The 24,422-nt window shown below is 39.9% G+C and overlaps 1 protein-coding gene across 15 annotated transcripts in view; it reads left to right on the plus strand.

Annotated features, from left to right (window-relative positions):
• The window catches only part of LOC134483112 (IQ domain-containing protein M-like), a 220,896-nt gene that overhangs the window by 97,909 nt on the left and 98,565 nt on the right, over positions 1-24,422 (plus strand). For 12 of the 15 annotated variants that reach the window (XR_010060048.1, XM_063278343.1, XM_063278348.1 and 9 more), the window contains 2 exons: positions 2,269-2,384; positions 12,569-12,630. Coding sequence is in view for 14 of the 15 variants with exons in the window: in XM_063278343.1 (XP_063134413.1) it covers positions 2,269-2,384; positions 12,569-12,630 (178 nt within the window). In the remaining variant the exon portion in view is untranslated. The remainder of the gene's footprint in view (positions 1-2,268; positions 2,385-12,568; positions 12,631-24,422) is intronic. The other 3 variants (XM_063278342.1, XM_063278351.1, XM_063278350.1) reach the window with 1 other exon arrangement.

The raw sequence follows: 24,422 nt of genomic DNA on the forward strand, positions 1-24,422 counted from the left end.
GTCTTCCTTATTTTTATTCTGCCTGGGATGCTGGTCTGTGGCAAGGCATCATCCACATCTAGGATAGATCTTCTCTCCTCAGTTAAACCTCTCTGGTGATACCCTCAGAGATACCTGGAGAGGCATGTTTCCTCAGTAATACCAGGTTCAGTCATAAAATCAAGATAAACCATTTTAAGGCCTAAGTAGAAAGTAAGCTTTCTTAGGACCTTAAGGTTTGTGTCTTGTAAAACTTTGATAAATAAACAGGATTCCTTTTATTAATCAGTTTTTATAGGGGTGTCAGCCGTTAACATGAAAATAGTGAACAATGTTGTTTTTCTTCTACATACGTCTTTATTTTTCTTTTTTTTTTTTTTTTTTTTTTTTTGGTTCTTTTTTTTGGAGCTGGGGACCGAACCCAGGGCCTTGTGCTTCCTAGGCAAGCGCTCTACCACTGAGCTAAATCCCCAACCCCGTCTTTATTTTTCTTGAATCTATTTCAAAACAGTTCATTTTATTCAAACAAAAGACAGTAGCGATCATAACTTGATAATACATACATTGTTTCATTTTATAAAATAATAACATATGAATTAGTTTGAATGGACCGTTTTGCCATTTTTTTCTAAAATTCAACTAATATAGCAGATAGAATTCATCTACCCAAGCACCTTTCTGAGATTTGATTATTCAAATGGTTAAGATGCTATTTGTCAACTGTAGGTTACCATCCCTTTTAATTATATAAATAATCAAACCAAGAACTGCTAATTCCCTCTCCTAACTATTGTTTGTAATCACCTACAGATTAAAACTGTGTATATAGTTAACTCTAAGAATTAATTGATACAAAGGGATTGATAGAAAGGAGACAAAATGAGCTTAGCATTAGAGAGGCTCTGGGGACCCAAGACCACTAAACCCATTTGGTTCTGTCATGTCCTAATAAAGATATATTGGCTTTGCATTGGGCATTCTCCAGAGTCAGCTGCATGCACTGTTACTTCACAGCATTTAGTTTCTTGCTTGGGTGAAACCTTCTATGCAAAGTTCAAATTGCTGTTGTCTTATTGCCAATGTCCAGATGAACTGAATAAATCTATTGTTTGTAACGTGAGGAAATGCCGGGGAATCCTTTGCTTCCTCCTTTCTCCTCCTGTCCTCTCAGGCTTGGTGGCATGCCCAGGTACACATAGCATTACCAGTTTTCTGTGAATCACTTGAACAATTTAGATCTCTAAAACAGCCATGCTTATTAGGTTTCGGAAACATAGCCAATCTGTTTAAATAATTGGCTTAATTTCAGCACATAAATTTGAATAAAAATGGAAAAAAATCTTCCACCTGGAGGATACTTAGAGACTATTACTATTCTAATTTTGAAGGTATTGGAGACTAAGGAAAGATGATATGGTAAAAACATTTTGTCCTCCAAAAGGTGGTACTTTAAATCCTGTGAAATAATTTTTGTCCCCTCGTGGAGTGGTTTTGCTTGGGGGCTTTCATTTGTATGCTTTTGCTGGCTGGCATGCCATTTAGTGCCAAATGGGTGCTGGGATCCAAGAAAAGGATGAAGCATTTTCAGTTGTGTCTAGGTTGGCAATGAGATATGCAGAAGACAGCAGAATAATACGAACTCCTGGTATTTTCCAAGCCCATGTGTGTTCTTTGGTTGGTGGCTCAGAGCTCCCAGGGGTGGTTAGTTGTCGCACTCATCATTTTCTTAAGGAAAAGATTGCCGTAGAATTCCACAGAAGAACGGAGGGTGTCTGTTGTCTGTCCATTTTCTCTCCCACTTTAGCGCCGTTAACAATTTCATTTACTTTGCATTTTTTAAAACTTAGTCCTTAATAATTTTCTGGATTTCCTTTTAATGTACTTACATGTCAGAGACGTTTTCTTTTTATGTGTGCAACTCACAAATAGGATTTTACTCGAAGTCTCCTTAAAAAACAAAACAAAACAAAACAAAAACAAAAACAAAAAAACAAAACAAAAAACAAAGGAGTCAACATTCTTGGAGAAGTGAGTCCCCGAGGATGAACCTGTTAGCTTGCTGCCTGCACCCTGGATGCACTTTACTTAGGGAGCTAATTAATTCAAGTCTCTCTTCGTGCAGGGCCATCGCTTCTTCATCTCTCTCTGATGAGATGACAAGATGTGATTTTAACACAGAAAAGTGAGCCCACAAAGATGTTTTGCTTTCCTTCTTGTGTTATAAAGCACTATGATCAGTATGTACTCGTCTTAGATAAATATTATTTTAACCTCCATCAATATTTCCAGCTGACAGGACTCTTTATGATCAGAGGAGCACTGCATTGATGAGATCTTCCCATTTGCCTCATGAATCTGCTCAGACTTTATCAGGAGCCTCGATAATATTTAAGGATTATTATATTGTAAGTATTTTTTTTTATTAACTTGAGTATTTCTTATATACATTTCGAGTGTTATTCCCTTTCCCGGTTTCCAGGCAAACATCCCCCTCCCCCCTCCCCTTCTTTATGGGTATTCCCCTCCCCATCCTCCCCCTCTTGCCGCCCTCCCCCCAACAATCTAGTTCACTGGGGGTTCAGTCTTAGCAGGACCCAGAGCTTCCCCTTCCACTGGTGCTCTCGTAAGTATTTTTTAAATATGCACATGTCATTTACTTGCTGTTGTTTTTTTTCCCCTCAGTAAAATACTGGGACGATTTTGATGGAAAAAAAAAAGCCATGAAATTTTACAGTGAGCCTAGTTCATTTCTAAACTCTCCATTGAAATTCATCTTCTTAGCTACGTCTTTTTAGTTCATGCCTGCAGTCCCAGCACATGTGAGGCCAAAGCAGGAGAATTGGCTGTGTGCTTGAGGCCAGCCTAGGCAACAGTTCTGAGGTATTGTCTAAACGTCAAAAGCAACCTCACCAAAATAAATAATTAAACAAACAAATAAACAAACAGATGCTCTTTTCTGCCAGAAGCAAATCTTGAGCCCTTTTATCATGCCTTGCGTAAAATTTACTAATCACCTTGACCCATAACATGTGCCTATATTTTATTAGAAAAGCACTTAGCCAAAGGATCATCACATTTTTTTTCTATATGTGATTACACAGCTACTGTTTCTGTATTATACCAAGGAGTCGAGTAGAGACTGAGGAGAAACACATCTACTTGAAGGATGATAATTGAGGGACCGAGAAAATCCAATTTAGGGCTTTTAGAATGAAGACCCTAATTCAGAGCACGTGAAGCAATAATCTGATAGTCTTTTTGGGTTCTTCTATTAGAGCAAGTCCTTAGGTGCAGCGATGTGAATACCACAGGAAATTCAGCCTTAAACATCTTCAGCACCAATTCTGTAAAAAAAAGATTCCAGAGCTATAACACTGTGTCTCAGAACATCAGTCTGTGTATCTTGTGTCTCTTACATGATCCTCCCTGTGTGTGATTATGCGCGACCCCTCTTTTCTTTTATCCTATATTTTATATGTTAATGATTTATTTATTTTTCTCCTTTTCCATTTGCCACCATAGAAAAAAATGTCAGTGAGTGGTACTAGATAAGTTAATCAGCAAAAGTTCATTGTTCTCACAGTTCTGGATCCCAGAAGTTAGCTATCAAGGTTGCTGGCAGGTGTTTCTTCTGAAGCTTCCCCGTTGACTGCACGGCAGCTGTCTGCTTTGTGTGGTCTCTCCTCTGTTTGTATGGAGTCTGGTGTCTCCTATCTTCTGATAACATTTAATCTTAGCTTCCTAAGATCTGTGTATCCAAAGATGGTCGCACTGATGGCTAGGTCTCTTGCATGTTTGAAGAACACAGTTTAATTATAATTAAATATGAATGAAGTATATTTGAAATGTTTCTTTACGTTGAATAGTCCTTTACATTTATTTGTCTGTCTGTCTGTTTGTTTTTATTTTTGGGTAGTGATGCGTGGGCCATGGCGTACAGGTCAGAGGACAATATGTAAGAGTGAGTTCTTTCCTATACTGTGTGGGTTGTGGAGTTTGAACCAAATTTAACAAGATTAGCAGAAAGCATCTTTACCCATTCACCAGCAACAGTTCTTATCATTTAAAGTCCTATAGCCACGACTTTAAAATTCACTCTTATCTTATGGTGTTAATTATGTTACTCGTATCTTTATGAGTCTACTTTGCTAAAACTAAATTTTTACAAGTCTTTTTTGGATATGAAAATTACATGGATTCTTTTTAATGGAAAATATAGACATGTCTATGTTTTCATGTCTACATGTGTATAATTTCCAGAAAAAAGTTAAGTCATTGTTATATATTGTTTATGGAAGACATTCTTCAATTCATGATAGTTATTGTTTAGAAGGAAAATGTCTCCTACAGGCTTATATGCTTAAACACTTGCTTGCTAGCTGTTATCATTGTTTTGGTAGATTATCTGACTTCCAGGAAGCAGAAATTAGATGGACAGTGGTACGCCTTATGGTTATAACTTGATTTTCGTTTCCTATGCTTCTCAACTTGATGATACGATGCAACCAGTTGCCACTATGAGCCAGTCTTGCCACCATGCCATCCTTGACATGGTAGACTGTACCCTCTCAAACCATGCAAACAATCCTTCCTCTCCTAAGTTTATAATCCTTGTGATACAAAATAACCGGTTTAGAAAATCAGCACCGAAAAATGGAGTCCCTGCTGTGGAAAACAGTGGTTCATAAGCCTTTGGAGACGTTTGCAGTGGGAATGTGAAAGAGTTTGGAGTTTCTGGCTACAGAAGCGGTTGTGTGCTCTAAGTAGAGCTCAATGGACCTTTCTGGTAGATGTTCAGAAGACCAAAGTGCTTCCAGAAATGTGAATGTCAAAGTGTTTGCGTGAAGTATCGAAGGGGAAGAAGGACTCTACTAGGGACTTCCATGTTCCAACAATGGACCTGGCTACATTCTACCCTTGTAGAATTATAACTGGGGTGAAATTTGTAGCAGGATAGCGGAGCTTTGGTGGCGCCTGACTCTTACTGATTGTGTTCTTATGCTCTCCTATAGGCATCTAGATTTCCCTGGTGCTGGCTGGATGAACTTGATGATAGCAGGGCTTTTTTGGAAGGGAGGGAGCCATGAGCCTGACTATGGAGGTTTGGGCACTGGACTCGGCTGGATGTGCCTCTGGCAGACCCCACAAGCAAGGGATTTGTGGGGCAGTGTTCCAAGTCCGTAGTTCTTGGAGGCCCTGTTTGCCTCTAAGCAAGAAGCTCTTAGAGTTCTGCAAAGCTCCCATGGACCAAAGGGCAAGCCCAGTGCTAGTGAAAGGAGGTCAGTGGACTGCGTACAACTCACTTCCGCCAGCTGTGACACAGGCAGACCCACCTGGGAAAGCATTGGTAGGGTACGGTTCCAAGCTGGTGAGGCTTGGGTCCCCGGAGGCCCCCACAGGGGAGCAGTACACTCATGGTGTTCCCCATGGCTCCACAGGACTGAAGAGTGAGCCCAGTGCCAAACAATGGAGGTCAGGAGACCGTGGGCAAGTCAACGCTGCTGTCTCTGTGAAAGGGTCTTCTGTTTCATTGACTTTTTATTTTTATTTTTTTGCCAGTCCTGTTTGGTTCTATCCCGTGTCTCTTGGCTGTACTTAACCTCTGGTTTCTGCTTTTTTTTTAGGCAGTCTCGGGCATGGGCTCCCTCTCAGGCATGGGCCTCAAGTTGGGCTAGTTATTGTTAGGCTGTTCCTACAAGTTCTGTGCCACCTTTACTCCACCATATTTTACAGGCAGTACGAATTAAAGGTCAAAGATTTTGTGGTTGGGTTGATGTCCCAGTCCCACCACTAGGAGCCTTGCCTGGTTATAGAAGGAAGACAGTTTGAGCCCCATATCCTCCATTAGCAGACTGTTAGGGTAACTCTTACAGATTCCAGTGATCTTTATCAGTGCTCCCTATCTCTTCCTTGGCCTTATCCCTCCTGCTCCCATCCCCACCTGCCCTAACTTCACCTGAAAAATTTATTTCATTTGTCCTTGATACAGAGATGTGTTTATCAGCCCTTGAACACTTCTCATTCCTTAGCCACTCTGGGTCTGTGGATTATAGCATGATTATCCTTTCCTTAACAGCAGTACCCAAAAATATAGAACTCAAGAAACAAGACGTAAAAAAAACACCCCAATGATCCAATTAAAAATGGGTACACCCAAAAGAAGAGACAAGGAGCTGTAGATACGAACTTCACCAACAGAATACAAGAGATGGAAGAGAGAATCTCAGGAGCAGAAGATTCCATAGAAATCATCGACTCAACTGTCAAAGATAATGTAAAGCAGAAAAAGCTACTGGTCCAAAACATACAGGAAATCCAGGACTCAATGAGAAGATCAAACCTAAGGATAATAGGTATAGAAGAGAGTGAAGACTCCCAGCCGAAAGGACCAGTAAATATCTTCAACAAAATCATAGAAGAAAACTTCCCTAACCTAAAGAAAGAGATACCCATAAGCATACAAGAAGCCTACAGAACTCCAAATAGATTGGACCAGAAAAGAAACTCCTCCCATCACATAATAGTCAAAACACCAAACGCACAAAATAAAGAAAGAATATTAAAAGCAGTAAGGGAAAAAGGGTCAAGGAACATATAAAGGCAGACCTATCAGAATCACAGAAGATTTTTCGCCAGAAACTATGAAAGCCAGAAGATCCTGGACAGATGTCATGCAGACCCTAAGAGAATACAAATGCCAGCCCAGGTTACTGTATCCTGCAAAACTCTCAATTAATATAGATGGAGAAACCAAGATATTCCATGACAAAACCAAATTTACACAATATCTTTCTACAAATCCAGCACTACAAAGGATAGTAAATGGTAAAGCCCAACATAAGGAGGCAAGCTACCCCCTAGAAGAAGCAAGAAACTAATCGTCTTGGCAACAAAACAAAGAGAAGAAAAGCACACAAACATAACCTCACATCCAAATAAGAATATAACAGAAAGCAATAATCACTATTCCTTAATATCTCTCAACATCAATGGTCTCAACTCCCCAATAAAAAGACATAGATTAACAAACTGGATACGCAACGAGGACCCTGCATTCTGCTGCCTACAGGAAACACACCTCAGAGACAAAGACAGACACTACCTCAGACTGAAAGGCTGGAAAACAACTTTCCAAGCAAATGGTAGGAAGAAGCAAGCTGGAGTAGCCATTCTAATATCAAATAAAATCAATTTTCAACTAAAAGTCATCAAAAAAGATAAGGAAGGACACTTCATATTCATCAAAGGAAAAATCCACCAAGATGAACTCTCAATCCTAAATATCTATGCCCCAAATACAAGGGCACCTACATATGTAAAAGAAACCTTACTAAAGCTCAAAACACACATTGCACCTCACACAATAATAGTGGGAGATTTCAACACCCCACTCTCATCAATGGACAGATCATGGAAACAGAAATTAAACAGAGACGTAAACAGACTAAGAGAAGTCATGAGCCAAATGGACTTAACAGATATTTATAGAACATTCTATCCTAAAGCAAAAGGATATACCTTCTTCTCAGGTCCTCATGGTACTTTCTCCAAAATTGACCATATAATTGGTCAAAAAACGGGCCTCAACAGGTACAGAAAGATAGAAATAATGCCATGTGTGCTATCAGACCACCACGGCCTAAAGCTGGTCTTCAATAACAATAAGGGAAGAATGCCCACATAGACGTGGAAATTGAACAATGCTCTACTTAATGATAACCTGGTCAAGGAAGAAATAAAGAAAGAAATTAAAGACTTTTTAGAATTTAATGAAAATGAAGGTACAACTTACCCAAACTTATGGGACATAATGAAAGCTGTGCTAAGAGGAAAACTCATAGCTCTGAGTGCCTGCAGAAAGAAACAGGAAAGAGCATATGTCAGCAGCTTGACAGCACACCTAAAAGCTCTAGAACAAAAAGAAGCAAATACACCCAGGAGGAGTAGAAGGCAGGAAATAATCAAACTCAGAGCTGAAATCAACCAAGTAGAAACAAAAAGGACCATAGAAAGAATCAACAGAACCAAAAGTTGGTTCTTTGAGAAAATCAACAAGATAGATAAACCCTTGGCCAGACTAACGAGAGGACACAGAGAGTGTGTCCAAATTAACAAAATCAGAAATGAAAAGGGAGACATAACTACAGATTCAGAGGAAATTCAAAAAATCATCAGATCTTACTATAAAAGCCTATATTCAACAAAACTTGAAAATCTGCAGGAAATGGACAATTTCCTAGACAGATACCAGGTACCGAAGTTAAATCAGGAACAGATAAACCAGATAAACAACCTAAGGAAATAGAAGCAGTCATTAAAGGTCTCCCAACCAAAAAGAGCCCAGGTCCAGATGGGTTTAGTGCAGAATTCTATCAAACCTTCATAGAAGACCTCATACCAATATTATCCAAACTATTCCACAAAATTGAAACAGATGGAGCACTACCGAATTCCTTCTATGAAGCCACAATTACTCTTATACCTAAACCACACAAAGACCCAACAAAGAAAGAGAACTTCAGACCAATTTCCCTTATGAATATCGACGCAAAAATACTCAATTAAATTCTGGCAAACCGAATCCAAGAGCACATCAAAACAATCATCCACCATGATCAAGTAGGCTTCATCCCAGGCATGCAGGGATGGTTTAATATACGGAAAACCATCAATGTGATCCATTATATAAACAAACCGAAAGAACAAAACCACATGATCATTTCATTAGATGCTGAGAAAGCATTTGACAAAATTCAACACCCCTTCATGATAAAAGTCCTGGAAAGAATAGGAATTCAAGGCCCATACCTGAACATAGTAAAAGCCATATACAGCAAACCAGTTGCTAACATTAAACTAAATGGAGAGAAACTTGAAGCAATCCCACTAAAATCAGGGACTAGACAAGGCTGCCCACTCTCTCCCTACTTATTCAATATAGTTCTTGAAGTTCTAGCCAGAACAATCAGACAACAAAAGGAGGTCAAGGGGATACAGATCGGAAAAGAAGAAGTCAAAATATCACTATTTGCAGATGATATGATAGTATATTTAAGTGATCCCAAAAGTTCCACCAGAGAACTACTAAAGCTGATAAACAACTTCAGCAAAGTGGCTGGGTATAAAATTAACTCAAATAAATCAGTTGCCTTCCTCTATACAAAAGAGAAACAAGCCGAGAAAGAAATTAGGGAAACGACACCCTTCATAATAGACCCAAATAATATAAAGTACCTCGGTGTGACTTTAACCAAGCAAGTAAAAGATCTGTACAATAAGAACTTCAAGACACTAAGGAAAGAAATTGAAGAAGACCTCAGAAGATGGAAAGATCTCCGATGCTCATGGATTGGCAGGATTAATATAGTAAAAATGGCCATTCTACCAAAAGCGATATACAGATTCAATGCAATCCCCATCAAAATACCAATCCAATTCTTCAAAGAGTTAGACAGAACAATTTGCAAATTCATCTGGAATAACAAAAAACCCAGGATAGCTAAAACTATCCTCAACAATAAAAGGACTTCAGGGGGAATCACTATCCCTGAACTCAAGCAGTGTTACAGAGCAATAGTGATAAAAACTGCATGGTATTGGTACAGAGACAGACAGATAGACCAATGGAACAGAATTGAAGACCCAGAAATGAACCCACACACCTATGGTCACTTGATTTTTGACAAAGGATCCAAAACCTTCAAGTGGAAAAAAGATAGCATTTTCAGCAAATGGTGCTGGTTCAACTGGAGGTCAACATGTAGAAGAAATGCAGATCGATCCATGCTTATCACCCTGTACAAAGCTTAAGTCCAAGTGGATCAAGAACCTCCACATCAAACCAGATACACTCAAACTAATAGAAGAAAAACTAGGGAAGCATCTGGAACACATGGGCACTGGAAAAAATTTCCTGAACAAAACACCAATGGCTTATGCTCTAAGATCAAGAATCAACAAATGGGATCTCATAAAACTGCAAAGCTTCTGTAAGGCAAAGGACACGGTGGTTAGGACAAAACGGCAACCAACAGATTGGGAAAAGATCTTTACCAATCCTACAACAGATAGAGGCCTTATATCCAAAATATACAAAGAACTCAAGAAGTTAGACCGCAGGGAGACAAATAACCCTATTAAAAATGGGGTTCAGAGCTAAACAAAGAATTCACAGCTGAGGAATGCTGAATGGCTGAGTAACACCTAAAGAAATGTTCAACATCTTTAGTCATAAGGGAAATGCAAATCAAAACAATCCTGAGATTTCAACTCACACCAGTGAGAATGGCTAAGATCAAAAACTCAGGTGACAGCAGATGCTGGCGAGGATGCGGAGAAAGAGGAACACTCCTCCATTGTTGGTGGGATTGCAGACTGGTACAACCATTCTGGAAAATAGTCTGGAGGTTCCTCAGAAAATTGGACATTGAACTGCCTGAGGATCCAGCTATATCTCTCTTGGGCATATACCCAAAAGATGCCCCAACATATAAAAAAGACACGTGCTCCACTATGTTCATTGCAGCCTTATTTATAATAGCCAGAAGCTGGAAAGAACCCAGATGCCCTTCAACAGAGGAATGGATACAGAAACTCTGGTACATCTACACAATGGAATAATACTCAGCTATCAAAAACAATGACTTTATGAAATTCGTAGGCAAATGGTTGTAGCTGGAAAATATCATCCTGAGTGAGGTAACCAAATCACAGAAAAACACACATGGTATGCACTCATTGATAAGTGGCTATTAGCCCAAATGCTTGAATTACCCTAGATGCCTAGAACAAATAAAACTCAAGACGGATGATCAAAATATGAATGCTTCACTCCTTCTTTAAAAGGGGAACAAGAATACCCTTGGCAGGGAATAGAGAGGCAAAGATTAAAACAGACACAGAAGGAACACCCATTCAGAGCCTGCCCCACATGTGGCCCACACATATACAGCCATCCAATTAGACAAGATGGATGAAGCAAAGAAGTGCAGGCCGACAGGAGCCGGATGTAGATCGCTCCTGAGAGACACAGCCAGAATACAGCAAACACAGAGGCGAATGCCAGCAGCAAACCACTGAACTGAGAATAGGACCCCTGTTGAAGGAATCAGAGAAAGAACTGGAAGAGCTTGTAGGGGCTCGAGACCCCATATGAACAACAATGCCAAGCAACCAGAGCTTCCAGGGACTAAGCCACTACCCAAAGACTATACATGGACTGACCCTGGACTCTGACCTCATAGGTAGCAATGCATATCCTAGTAAGAGCACCAGTGGAAGGGGAAGCCCTTGGTCCTGCTAAGACTGAACCCCCAGTGAACTAGATTGTTGGGGGGAGGGTGGCAATGGGGGGAGGATGGGGAGGGGAACAGCCATAAAGAAGGGGAGGGGGAGTGATTAGGGGGATGTCTGCCCGGAAACCGGGAAAGGGAATAACACTCGAAATGTAAATAAGAAATACTGAAGTTAATAAAAAATAATGGGTACACCAGATTTAAACAGAAAACTCGAACAGGAATTTCAAATTGCTACAAAACACTCAAAGAAATGTTCAATACCCTTAGATATCAGAGAATTACAAATCAAAACTATTTTGAGATTCTGTCTTACACCTCTCAGAATGGCTAGGATCACAAACATGTGACAGCTCAGGCTTGTGAGGTTTTGCAGCAAGAGGAACATTCCTCCATTGCTGATGGGAGTGCAAATTTGTACAGTCACTATAAAAGTTAATGTGACGGTTCCTCAGAAAGTTGGGAGTCCATGTGTCTGAAAGCCTAGCTATACTACTGTTGTGTGTACACCAGAAAGATGCTTCATCTTTCCTCAAGCACACTTGCTTAACTATCTTCATAGCAGCTTTATTCATAATAGCCAGGAACTAGAAACAACCTAGATGTCCCTCAACTGAGAAATGGATAAAGAAGATGTGGTACATTTACACACTGGACTCTTACTCAGCTGTTAAAAACAATGACATCCTGAAATTTGCAGGCAAATGAATGGAAGTAGAAAAGATCATCCTGAGTGAAGTAACGCAGACCCAGAAAGACAAACATGACATCTTTTCATTTGAAAGGTCTTGCTTCCTAATGCGATTGTAGAAAAAGAATCTTAGTAAATATCACAAGAGAGTGTGAATATATACAACTAAGACTGTATTTAAAGAAATATAAAATGAACCTTAGCTTTGTAGGTGAGAGCTATAATTTTAAATAAGCAATAAACGTATCCTCAAACCTTTGCAACATCTTTACATTTAATCTTTATGTTGCCTTTTATATTTTCTGAGTATTTATATAAGGTATGTTTTGGCTCCAGTTATCGAAGCTTACATGTGAATAGAAAAGACAAATTTTCTACACAGTATGTACATGCGATATTACACCACAAAGCCTTCCGCTAACAATGACTTTCCATGTTCTATTTTTCACTCAGTTATCAGGATTACTTCAAGTTTCTCATACCTACTTTTTTTTTTCAAAAGTAATGATCATGGGCAATTATGAAGTGGATGAAACGTTTATGATATATATTAGAATAAAAGTTTACAGGTAGTCAAGTTATTTTTTTTCTTAACTCTTTCCAGAGACCCTTGAAGAAGAAAGAGATACAACCTATCAAGAAAGAGCTGAAGCCTCTAAACAAAAGGTTGGTCTTTTATACCAGAGAAGAAAGATAGTAATCAGTGTGCTTATTTCTCATGCTGACAATATACCTGATGGCTTTCATGCTGAAATATAAGGGAGCATAAGTTGTTGAGCACTCAATTAATTGTGTTACATGTGTGCAAGTATGTGAATCTGTGCATGCACGGTGAAGCCAGGGTAAGACATTGAACATCTTCATCTATTGCTGGTCACTTTATTACCTTGAGACAAGGCTTCACACTGAACCAGAACCTCAGCTAGACTGGCTAGCCAGCGAGCTCTCCAGATCCACCTGTCTTTTTGCCATGTTGCTGGTGTGTGACTTTTTACGTGGGTGCTAGGGATTTGAAATCAGGTCCTCTTGCTTACAGAGCAAGTTCTATGAAAAGGTCAGTTTCCGGATGTGAGCTTTTTCATAAGTTTGGAATGTATTCATTTATTAATGTTATTGGTGAATCTGGAGCTAAAGAGTAATTGGAAACTAATTATGGAGTTCTCCAAAGGAGAAGAGTTCAGAGGGGGAGGTCTGGGTCTGAATGTAAACTCTTCTTCAATGACTAGCTGGCCTCTGAACTGTGCATGTGCAAAACAAACCACAGAGTCCAGCCTAAAATGAAAACTTGGACAATTAATTATTAGTTGGGTTAATTGGCTACATTAAAAGGAGAGGATTTGAGCTGAAGAGATTGCTGAGTGGTAATGATCCTGTGCTACTTGGGAGATGTTGGTTCAGACCCTAACACACACATTAGGTGGATCACGACTGCCTGTAACTCCAGGACATATAATATTCTTTCTGGCCTCTGTGGGTGACAGCATGCATGACCCCTTCTCCTATACACATATTTAAAAATAAAAATAAATCTTTAAAGAATTATTTTAGACATTGCAATATATGTATCATAAAGAAAATTTAATGCACCAGATAAAGACAGGGCCTCTCCAATATAGAAAATGACGCTGTTAATATAATGAAGAAAATTCTAGACATTGGACATTTAAAGACAAACCACCAATTAATTAGACCAATGTAGACATGAACAAGCCTACATCCAACACTTTATTTTTAAAAGACAACGAAACATAAAACAAAAACAAAAGCAAAAGAAAACCCCCAAGAAAGCCCAAGAAACCCCCCAAACCAAAAAAAAACCCTAAACAAAAAACCTAGCACAAATTATAAAAATCAAACAAAAAATTTAAGATAATGAAAATTAACAAATCCAAAAGTTCTTTGAAAAGATGAATGAAATTTATAAACTTCTACCACATTTGATTTTCAAAAGAATGACAGAAGATGCAAAATGATAACATCAAAAATGAAAGCAAGCTGGTTGCTGCCGCCGCAGAGAGCCCGTGGGCAGCACCCCGTGAGCAAACTTGAGCCTCGGGACCACAGGTAAGACCAACTTTTCTGCTGCAAGAAAGCTGCCTAGTGAACTCAAGACACAGGCCCACAGAAACAGCTGAAGACCTGTAGAGAGGAAAAACTACACGCCCGAAAGCAGAACACTCTGTCCCCATAACTGACTGAAAGAGAGGAAAACAGGTCTACAGCACTCCTGACAAACAGGATTATAGGACAGTCTAGCCACTGTCAGAAATAGCAGAACAAAGTAACACTAGAGATAATCTGATGGCGAGAGGCAAGCACAGGAACCCAAGCAACAGAAACCAAGACTACATGGCATCATCGGAGCCCAATTCTCCCACCAAAACAAACATGGAATATCCAAACACATCAGAAAAGCAAGATCTAGTTTCAAAATCATATTTGATCATGATGCTGGAGGACTTCAAGAAAGACATGAAGAACTTCCTTAGGGAAACACAGGAAAACATTAATAAACAAGTAGAAGCCTACAGAGAGGAATCACAAAAATCCCTGAAAGAATTCCAGGAAAACACAATCAAACAGTTGAAGGAATTAAAAATGGAAATAGAAGCAATCAAGAAAGAACACATGGAAACAACCCTGGATATAGAAAACCAAAAGAAGAGACAAGGAGCTGTAGATACAAGCTTCACCAACAGAATACAAGAGATGGAAGAGAGAATCTCAGGAGCAGAAGATTCCATAGAAATCATCAACTCAACTGTCAAAGATAATGTAAAGCAGAAAAAGCTACTGGTCCAAAACATACAGGAAATCCAGGACTCAATGAGAAGATCAAACCTAAGGATAATAGGTATAGAAGAGAGTGAAGACTCCCAGCTCAAAGGACCAGTAAATATCTTCAACAAAATCATAGAAGAAAACTTCCCTAACCTAAAAAAAGAGATACCCATAGGCATACAAGAAGCCTACAGAACTCCAAATAGATTGGACCAGAAAAGAAACACCTCCCATCACATAATAGTCAAAACACCAAATGCACAAAATAAAGAAAGAATATTAAAAGCAGTAAGGGAAAAAGGTCAAGGAACATATAAAGGCAGACCTATCAGAATCACACCAGACTTCTCAGCAGAAACTATGAAGGCCAGAAGATCCTGGACTGATGTCCTACAGACCATAAGAGAACACAAATGCCAGCCCAGGTTACTGTATCCTGCAAAACTCTCATTAACATAGATGGAGAAACCAAGATATTCCATGACGAAACCAAATTTACACAATATCTTTCTACAAATCCAGCACTACAAAGGATAATAAATGGTAAAGCCCAACATAAGGAGGCAAGCTATACCCTAGAAGAAGCAAGAAACTAATCATCTTGGCAACAAAACAAAGAGAATGAAAGCACACAAACATAACCTCACATCCAAATATGAATATAATGGGAAGAAATAATCACTATTCCTTAAAATCTCTCAACATCAATGGCCTCAACTCCCCAATAAAAAGACATAGATTAACAAACTGGATACGCAACGAGGACCCTGCATTCTGCTGCCTACAGGAAACACACCTCAGAGACAAAGACAGACATTACCTCAGAGTGAAAGGCTGGAAAACAATTTTCCAAGCAAATGGTCAGAAGAAGCAAGCTGGAGTAGCCATTCTAATATCAAATAAAATCAATTTCCAACTAAAAGTCATCAAAAAAGATAAGGAAGGACACTTCATATTCATCAATGGAAAAATCCACCAAGATGAACTCTCAATCCTAAATATCTATGCCCCAAATACAAGGGCACCTACATATGTAAAAGAAACCTTACTAAAGCTCAAAACACACATTGCACCTCACACAATAATAGTGGGAGATTTCAACACCCCACTCTCATCAATGGACAGATCATGGAAACAGAAATTAAACAGTGATGTAGACAGACTAAGAGAAGTCATGAGCCAAATGGACTTAACGGATATTTATAGAACATTCTATCCTAAAGCAAAAGGATATACCTTCTTCTCAGCTCTTCATGGTACTTTCTCCAAAATTGACCATATAATTGGTCAAAAAACGGGCCTCATCAGGTATAGAAAGATAGAAATAATCCCATGCGTGCTATCGGACCACCACGGCCTAAAACTGGTCTTCAATTACAATCAAGGAAGAATGCCCACATATACGTGGAAATTGAACAATGCTCTACTCAATGATAACCTGGTCAAGGAAGAAATAAAGAAAGAAATTAAAAACTTTTTAGAATTTAATGAAAATGAAGGTACAACATACCCAAACTTATGGGACACAGTGAAAGCTGTGCTAAGAGGAAAACTCATAGCGCTGAGTGCCTGCAGAAAGAAACAGGAAAGAGCATATGTCAGCAGCTTGACAGCACACCTAAAAGCTCTAGAACAAAAAGAAGCAAATACACCCAGGAGGAGTAGAAGGCAGGAAATAATCAAACTCAGAGCTGAAATCAACCAAGTAGAAACAAAAAGGACCATAGAAGGAATCAACAGAACCAAAAGTTGGTTCTTTGAGAAAATCAACAAGATAGATAAATCCTTAGCCAGACTAACGAGAGGACACAGAGAGTGCGTCCAAATTAACAAAATCAGAAATGAAAAGGGAGACATAACAACAGATTCAGAGGAAATTCAAAAAATCATCAGATCTTACTATAAAAACCTATATTCAACAAAACTTGAAAATCTTCAGGAAATGGACAATTTCCTAGACAGATACCAGGTACTGAAGTTAAATCAGGAACAGATAAACCAGTTAAACAACCCCATAACTCCTAAGGAAATAGAAGCAGTCATTAAAGGTCTCCCAACCAAAAAGAGCCCAGGTCCAGACGGGTTTAGTGCAGAATTCTATCAAACCTTCATAGAAGACCTCATACCAATATTATCCAAACTATTCCACAAAATTGAAACAGATGGATCACTACCGAATACCTTCTACGAAGCCACAATTACTCTTATACCTAAACCACACAAAGACCCAACAAAGAAAGAGAACTTCAGACCAATTTCCCTTATGAATATCGACGCAAAAATACTCAACAAAATTCTGGCAAACCGAATCCAAGAGCACATCAAAACAATCATCCACCATGACCAAGTAGGCTTCATCCCAGGCATGCAGGGATGGTTTAATATACAGAAAACCATCAACGTGATCCATTATATAAACAAACTGAAAGAACAAAACCACATGATCATTTCATTAGATGCTGAGAAAGCATTTGACAAAATTCAACACCCCTTCATGTAAAAGTCCTGGAAAGAATAGGAATTCAAGGCCCATACCTGAACATAGTAAAAGCCATATAAAGCAAACCAGTTGCTAACATTAAACTAAATGGAGAGAAACTTGAAGCAATCCCACTAAAATCAGGGACTAGACAAGGCTGCCCACTCTCTCCCTACTTATTCAATATAGTTCTTGAAGTTCTAGCCAGAGCAATCAGACAACAAAAGGAGGTCAAGGGGATACAGATCGGAAAAGAAGAAGTCAAAATATCACTATTTGCAGATGATATGATAGTATATTTAAGTGATCCCAAAAGTTCCACCAGAGAACTACTAAAGCTGATAAACAACTTCAGCAAAGTGGCTGGGTATAAAATTAACTCAAATAAATCAGTTGCCTTCCTCTATACAAAAGAGAAACAAGCCAAGAAAGAAATTAGGGAAACGACACCCTTCATAATAGACCCAAATAATATAAAGTACCTCGGTGTGACTTTAACCAAGCAAGTAAAAGATCTGTACAATAAGAACTTGAAGACACTGAGGAAAGAAATTGAAGAAGACCTCAGAAGATGGAAAGATCTCCCATGCTCATGGATTGGCAGGATTAATATAGTAAAAATGGCCATTTTACCAAAAGCAATCTACAGATTCAATGCAATCCCCATCAAAATACCAATCCAATTCTTCAAAGAGTTAGACAGAACAATTTGCAAATTCATCTGGAATAACAAAAAACCCAGGATAGCTAAAGCTATCCTCAACAATAAAAGGACTTCAGGGGGAATCACTGTCCCTGAACTCAAGCAGTATTACAGAGCAATAGTGAAGCAATAGTGATAAAAAACTGCATGGTATTGGTACAGAGACAGACAGATAGACCAATGGAATAGAATTGAAGACCCAGAAATGAACCCACACACCTATGGTCACTTGATTTTTGACAAAGGAGCCAAAACCATCAAATGGAAAAACGATAGCATTTTCAGCAAATGGTGCTGGTTCAACTGGAGGTCAACATGTAGAAGAATGCAGATCGATCCATGCTTATCACACTGTACAAAGCTTAAGTCCAAGTGGATCAAGGACCTCCACATCAAACCAGACACACTCAAACTAATAGAAGAAAAACTAGGGAAGCATCTGGAACACATGGGCACTGGAAAAAATTTCCTGAACAAAACACCAATGGCTTATGCTCTAAGAACAAGAATCGACAAATGGGATCTCATAAAACTGCAAAGCTTCTGTAAGGCAAAGGACACTGTGGTTAGGACAAAACGGCAACCAACAGATTGGGAAAGGATCTTTACCAATCCTACAACACATAGAGGCCTTATATCCAAAATATACAAAGAACTCAAGAAGTTAGACCGCAGGGAAACAAATAACCCTATTAAAAAATGGGGTTCAGAGCTAAACAAAGAATTCACAGCTGAGGAATGCCGAATGGCTGAGAAACACCTAAAGAAATGTTCAACATCTTTAGTCATAAGGGAAATGCAAATCAAAACAACCCTGAGATTTCACTTCACACCAGTGAGAATGGCTAAGATCAAAAACTCAGGGGACAACAGATGCTGGCGAGGACGTGGAGGAAGAGGAACACTCCTCCATTGTTGATGGGATTGCAGACTGGTACAACCATTCTGGAAATCAGTCTGGAGGTTCCTCAGAAAATTGGACATTGAACTGCCTGAGGATCCAGCTATACCTCTCTTGGGCATATACCCAAAAGATGCCCCAACATATAAAAAAGACACGTGCTCCACTATGTTCATTGCAGCCTTATTTATAATAGCCAGAAGCTGGAAAGAACCCAGATGCCCTTCAACAGAGGAATGGATACAGAAAATGTGGTACATCTACACAATGGAATATTACTCAGCTATCAAAAACAACGACTTTATGAAATTCGTAGGCAAATGGTTGTAACTGGAAAACATCATCCTGAGTGAGCTAACCCAATCACAGAAAGACATACATGGTATGCACTCATTGATAAGTGGCTATTAGCCCAAGTGCTTGAATTACCCTAGATGCCTAGAACAAATGAAACTCAAGACGGATGATCAAAATGTGAATGCTTCACTCTTTCTTTAAAAGGGGAACAAGAATACCCTTGGCAGGGAAGAGAGAGGCAAAGATTAAAACAGACACAGAAGGAACACCCATTCAGAGTCTGCCCCACATGTGGCCCATACATATACAGCCACCCAATTAGAAAAGATGGATGAAGCAAAGAAGTGCAGACCGACAGGAGCCGGAATTAGATCGCTCCTGAGAGACACAGCCAGAATACAGCAAATACAGAGGCGAATGCCAGCAGTAAACCACTGAACTGAGAATAGGACCCCCTTGAAGGAATCAGAGAAAGAACTGGAAGAGCTTGAAGGGGCTCGAGACCCCATATGTACAACAATGCCAAGCAACCAGAGCTTCCAGGGACTAAGCCACTACCTAAAGACTATACATGGACTGACCCTGGACTCTGACCTCATAGGTAGCAATGAATATCCTAGTAAGAGCACCAGTGGAAGGGGAAGCCCTGGGTCCTGCTAAGACTGAACCCCCAGTGAACTAGAGTGGTGGGGGGAGGGCGGCAATGGGGGGAGGGTTGGGAGGGGAACACCCATAAGCAAGGGGAGGGGGGAGGGGGATGTTTGCCCGGATACCGGGAAAGGGAATAACACTTGAAATGTATATAAGAAATACTCAAGTTAAAAAAAAAAAAGAAATACAAAAAAAAAAATGAAAGCAAGTGTTATCATATTCCTGTGATATGAGAAGGACAGTAGGCAGTAGGCAAGATATTTCATGACAAATGCATTCAGGCAAAAGACAAGGATTAAATTTTGTAAGAAAAAATATGACAAAATGATACAAGAAGAAATAGAAAATTAAACAAGCCGTGTTTGTTAATTGGATGCTATTTCAACTTCCCACACATAAACTTGTTTTAAAAGTAATAAATGTTAACTGTCACAAGTGAGTCATTTGTAAAGTCTGTGATAGTGTTTTTCTCACAAATATTTTTCTGCTTGGTAGTTTGATTGGGAAATCCTTTTTCCTTATAGGTGTTTCTAAATTAAAATTATTCTAGCCCTCATATTAGCAAAAATTTCACATTCGCAGATATTATCATTTTTTGCAGCTGCTTTCATAGATCTAGCCAGCTCATCTGAATTCTAAAGATTTCCTCATATAAGCCACCACCTGCTAGAGCAATAGCTCTCAACCTGTGGGGTGTGTCCCCCACAGGGGTTGCATATCAGATAACTTGCACATCGGTTATATCCAATATTTATTTAGCATACATTTCATAGATGAAAATTCATGAAGTCAAAGTTTATAAGACTCGAACAAAAGTCTATTTCTTTAAATATTTTATGTCTGTGTGTTTATGTGCATTTGTATACAGATGCCTGCAGAAGCTAGAGTTGGGCGTTAGATCCCATGAAGCTGTAGTTACAGGTTATATCATGGGGATCGGGCACAAAACGTCAGTCTTCTGAGGGGCAACAATTGTTACTAACTTCTCAGCCATCTATCTTCATCCGTTTCATTAAAAAACCCTTTATACAATATATTTTGATTATATTTTCTCCTCCATCAACTTCAATTAGATCCTCCCCCGCCCCCTTTCTCCACCCAATTTATATTCTTTCTCTTTAACAAGAACTCCCACAGAAGTGAAAATCAAAGCGAACAACCAAAACTCTAGTAATATAAAAAGTGCCCAAGCGAAACAAAATCCAAAGCACATCTATCTCAACACCGGAGTGTATTTGTATTATCTAACTACTCCTGGGTTTACGGTCTGCCCTCTAGTGTGGTTGATACACCTAGTGACACTTCTTTGGAGGAAATTGACTTTTCCCTTTGCTAGTGGATATCAAGGGTAGATAGCTTCTTGGTTAGGGACAGGGCTTCATGTTCATTTCCCCAACTCAGTGGTGGGACGCAAGCAGGACCCCATGTATACCCCATGCTGGGACCCTTCTTGTTTGAACCTGAGCAGGTCTAGTGCATGCTAACACAGTCTGGCTGAATGTATGTGTCCTGTCATGTCTAGAAGATCATCAGTCTCCTACAGCTCCCTCCTCTTCCACAGAATCCCCTAAACCATGAGCAGGGGGGTATTAGATGAAGTAATCGTTAAATCATAACCTTTGAAAGCTGTTAAGCTCTGTGTACATTTGAGAAGACTGTTGGAAACTGATAAGACTAAGACATGCTTGAGAAAGCTCTGACTATTTTTAAGGAGAAAGAAGGAACATTTTGAAGAAGATCAGTCAGTTTTAGTTTAGTCAGAGTTGCTTAACTAATATTTTTGGACTTTCACCGAAATAAGCAATGTTGAATTTCTAAACCAGAAAGAATAGTTCTCAAGGAGGTGACTTCTTTATTTTTAATTTTTAGAAGATAAAGTGTGTGCATGAATTTCATATATGTGCATTCACAGATCTCAAATTTCTTAAATACATGTAAAACTTTATATTTCGTATTGACACTGAAGTGAAGTCTCCTTTCTAATAATAGTGTTTGATATCTTGTAATTTCTCTAGGGTTAATCTATTTTATTTTTTCACTATTCTTATACTTAAAAAGCATTGAACACCAATCTCTCTGGCTCTGTGTCTAATGTCAGAGGGCTTAGATGGAGTTGGTTCTCCAGCTTTGCTGCCCATAACATGCATTTATCTTGGGCTTGCTTGACTCCATGCCTGCAGTTCTCCTTGGCAGATATCTTATGGTCCTGCCATTTTTAATATCTTATGTTCTGTAGCACAACTCGGACTTCACTTCCACAACTCCACTCAATGGCCTCTCAGGGCCTCTTGGCCTCTCAACAGTTTTCACCTAGGGACTGCCCTGCAGCACAGTACTAAGAAGCAGTGGCTCTCTGAAATCATGGGAAAGGCCACAGGATCCCTTATCTTTCTAAACTCTGAAGTCATCAATTGGAGACTACTGCCAGGATGACTGTCAGCTTGGCATGGCCTTGGCCCTTGAACTTCATTACCATTAGCTTTTGCCTGCAGTTGCCTTCCAAGAGCAGAAAAATGTTTTACGCTCTCTTCCACACAGTTGGAAGCTTAGAGGGGTAGGATCTTGACCTGAGAACACAAATTTTTCCAGGGCGGATCTGTCCTCTCCTTCTGACACTTATCTTAACAGTAGTTGCTTCTTTTTGAGCATAAACCTTGACTGGAACATTAATCTTGTGGTGTTCTTTGTTCCCCTCTGTCCATTTTGTATTTCTTCCTGTACCATTGTAGGTTGCTTTCAATTGTAGCTTCAGGCATATTCTTTGGGCACAGAGCATTGGCAATATATGAATGGTGGCTCTCTACCCCAGATACCAGTAGTGTTCTTCTCTGAAACCTGTTGAGCAAAGCCCACACAGTCGTCATTGTCCTCAGTGCTGTCTTCCAGGCTCCTACAAAATTGTTCTTCTAGTACAACCGCTAAAGCCTTCCACAGTCCTCTAAGAAATAGCACGGTCAGCAAACACTTCTTGGCATCTGCAATAGTGACTGGGTTTGGTGTCTGTGTATGGGATGGATTCCCAGGTTGGGGCAGTCTCTGGATGGCCTTTCCTTCAGACTCTGCTCCACACTTTGTCTCCGAATTTCCTTTAGACAGGAGGGTTAAAATTTGGAGATGGGTGGGTGGTCCCATACTCCAACGGGCGGGCCTTCTTCCTCCCCTTGTTGGGTATTTCAGCTTAGAAGTGCTTGTCGACGTGAGTCTGATATAGCTGTCTTCCAGAGTCTGAGAAATACAGATGTAGATGCTCACAGCCAACCACTGGACTGAGCATGGGGTCCCCAATGGAAGAGTTAGTTAAAGGGCTGAGGGAGCTGAAGGGGTTTGCAACCCCACAGGAAGAACAACAATATCAACCAACCAGATACCCCAGAGCTCCCAGGGACTAACCCATCAAACAAAAAGTACACATGGAGGGGACCCACGGTCCCACCTGCATATGTAGCACAGGATGGGCCTTATCTGGTATCAATGGGAGGGGAGGCCGTTGGTCTTGTAAAGGCTCCTTGCCCCAGTGTAGGGAAATGCTAGTGTGGCGAGGTGGGAGTGGGTGGGTGTGTAGGGGAGCACCCTTATACAAGCAGGGGGAGGGGAATGGGATGAGGGGTTTGAGGAGGGGAAACTGGGAAAGGGGATAACATTTAAAGTGTAAATAAATAAAAATCCAATTAAAAAATAAACTAATGGTAACTGTAAAAAAGAGAGAGAAGAAAAATGCTCTTATCAGACAAATACAGGAAAGACTAGCAGTGGGACAATCTTTTTTTTTTTTTCCTCTTTTTCGGAGCTGGGGACCGAACCCAGGGCCTTCCGCTTGCTAGGCAAGCGCTCTACCACTGAGCTAAATCCCCAACCCCGCAGTAGAACAATCTTAACATCGACAGTGGTGATGTAGAAGTCATCTCCTTTTTTTGAGTCTGTTTCCTTTTTTCCTTTATAGGTCTCTCTCTTGATTTTAATTGTAACTACGAAAATATACCATGTAAGAAATTAAAAAAAAAAGCATTAGAAGAAGTAGTAGCATGGTTAGGTCTGTCACAGAAATAGCCCATTCTCTTGCACCAAATTCTGCACTACTTTTCTATCACTGTAACAATGGCTAAGGCACCTTATGGAAGGAAGGGTTTATTTGGGCTCATGGTCCCAGAAGGATAAAAACTCATCACCATCCTGGTGGGGAAGCAGGAATGGAGCAGCAAGCTGGGGACTCCCGTCTTAAACTTCAAGCATGAAACCGAGCTGGCACCAGGATGGTGAGGGCCAGCTTTGGAAGTCGAACTTATGGGAAGCTATAAGCATGGTGTCTGTACGTAGTGGAGCAAGTTTTCCACCTCCTGGCATGTGAGGATCAAAAGAAAGAAGGGGAAGAAGAGAAAGCAGGCAAGCGGGTCACTGAAGTCTCTTCAAGAACATACCTCAAAAATGACCCCAAACCTCGCTAAATCTCACCATTTAAAGTTCCCATGACTTGCTGGTTTTCTAAGGAGGATTGGATGAAGGGATAATACTTGCCTTGAATGTGGTAGAGCCATACCATGGGCCAGGGTCATAGAGTGACTGGAAAGCTGAATTCCTGATGTCTGGAAAGGATATAAATATAACCCAACAGGCAGTACAATGCCGTGTGGTATTGGCTTACCTTGCCG

Source organism: Rattus norvegicus, chromosome 19 (assembly GCF_036323735.1).
Source record: "Rattus norvegicus strain BN/NHsdMcwi chromosome 19, GRCr8, whole genome shotgun sequence".
NCBI lineage: Eukaryota > Metazoa > Chordata > Mammalia > Rodentia > Muridae > Rattus > Rattus norvegicus.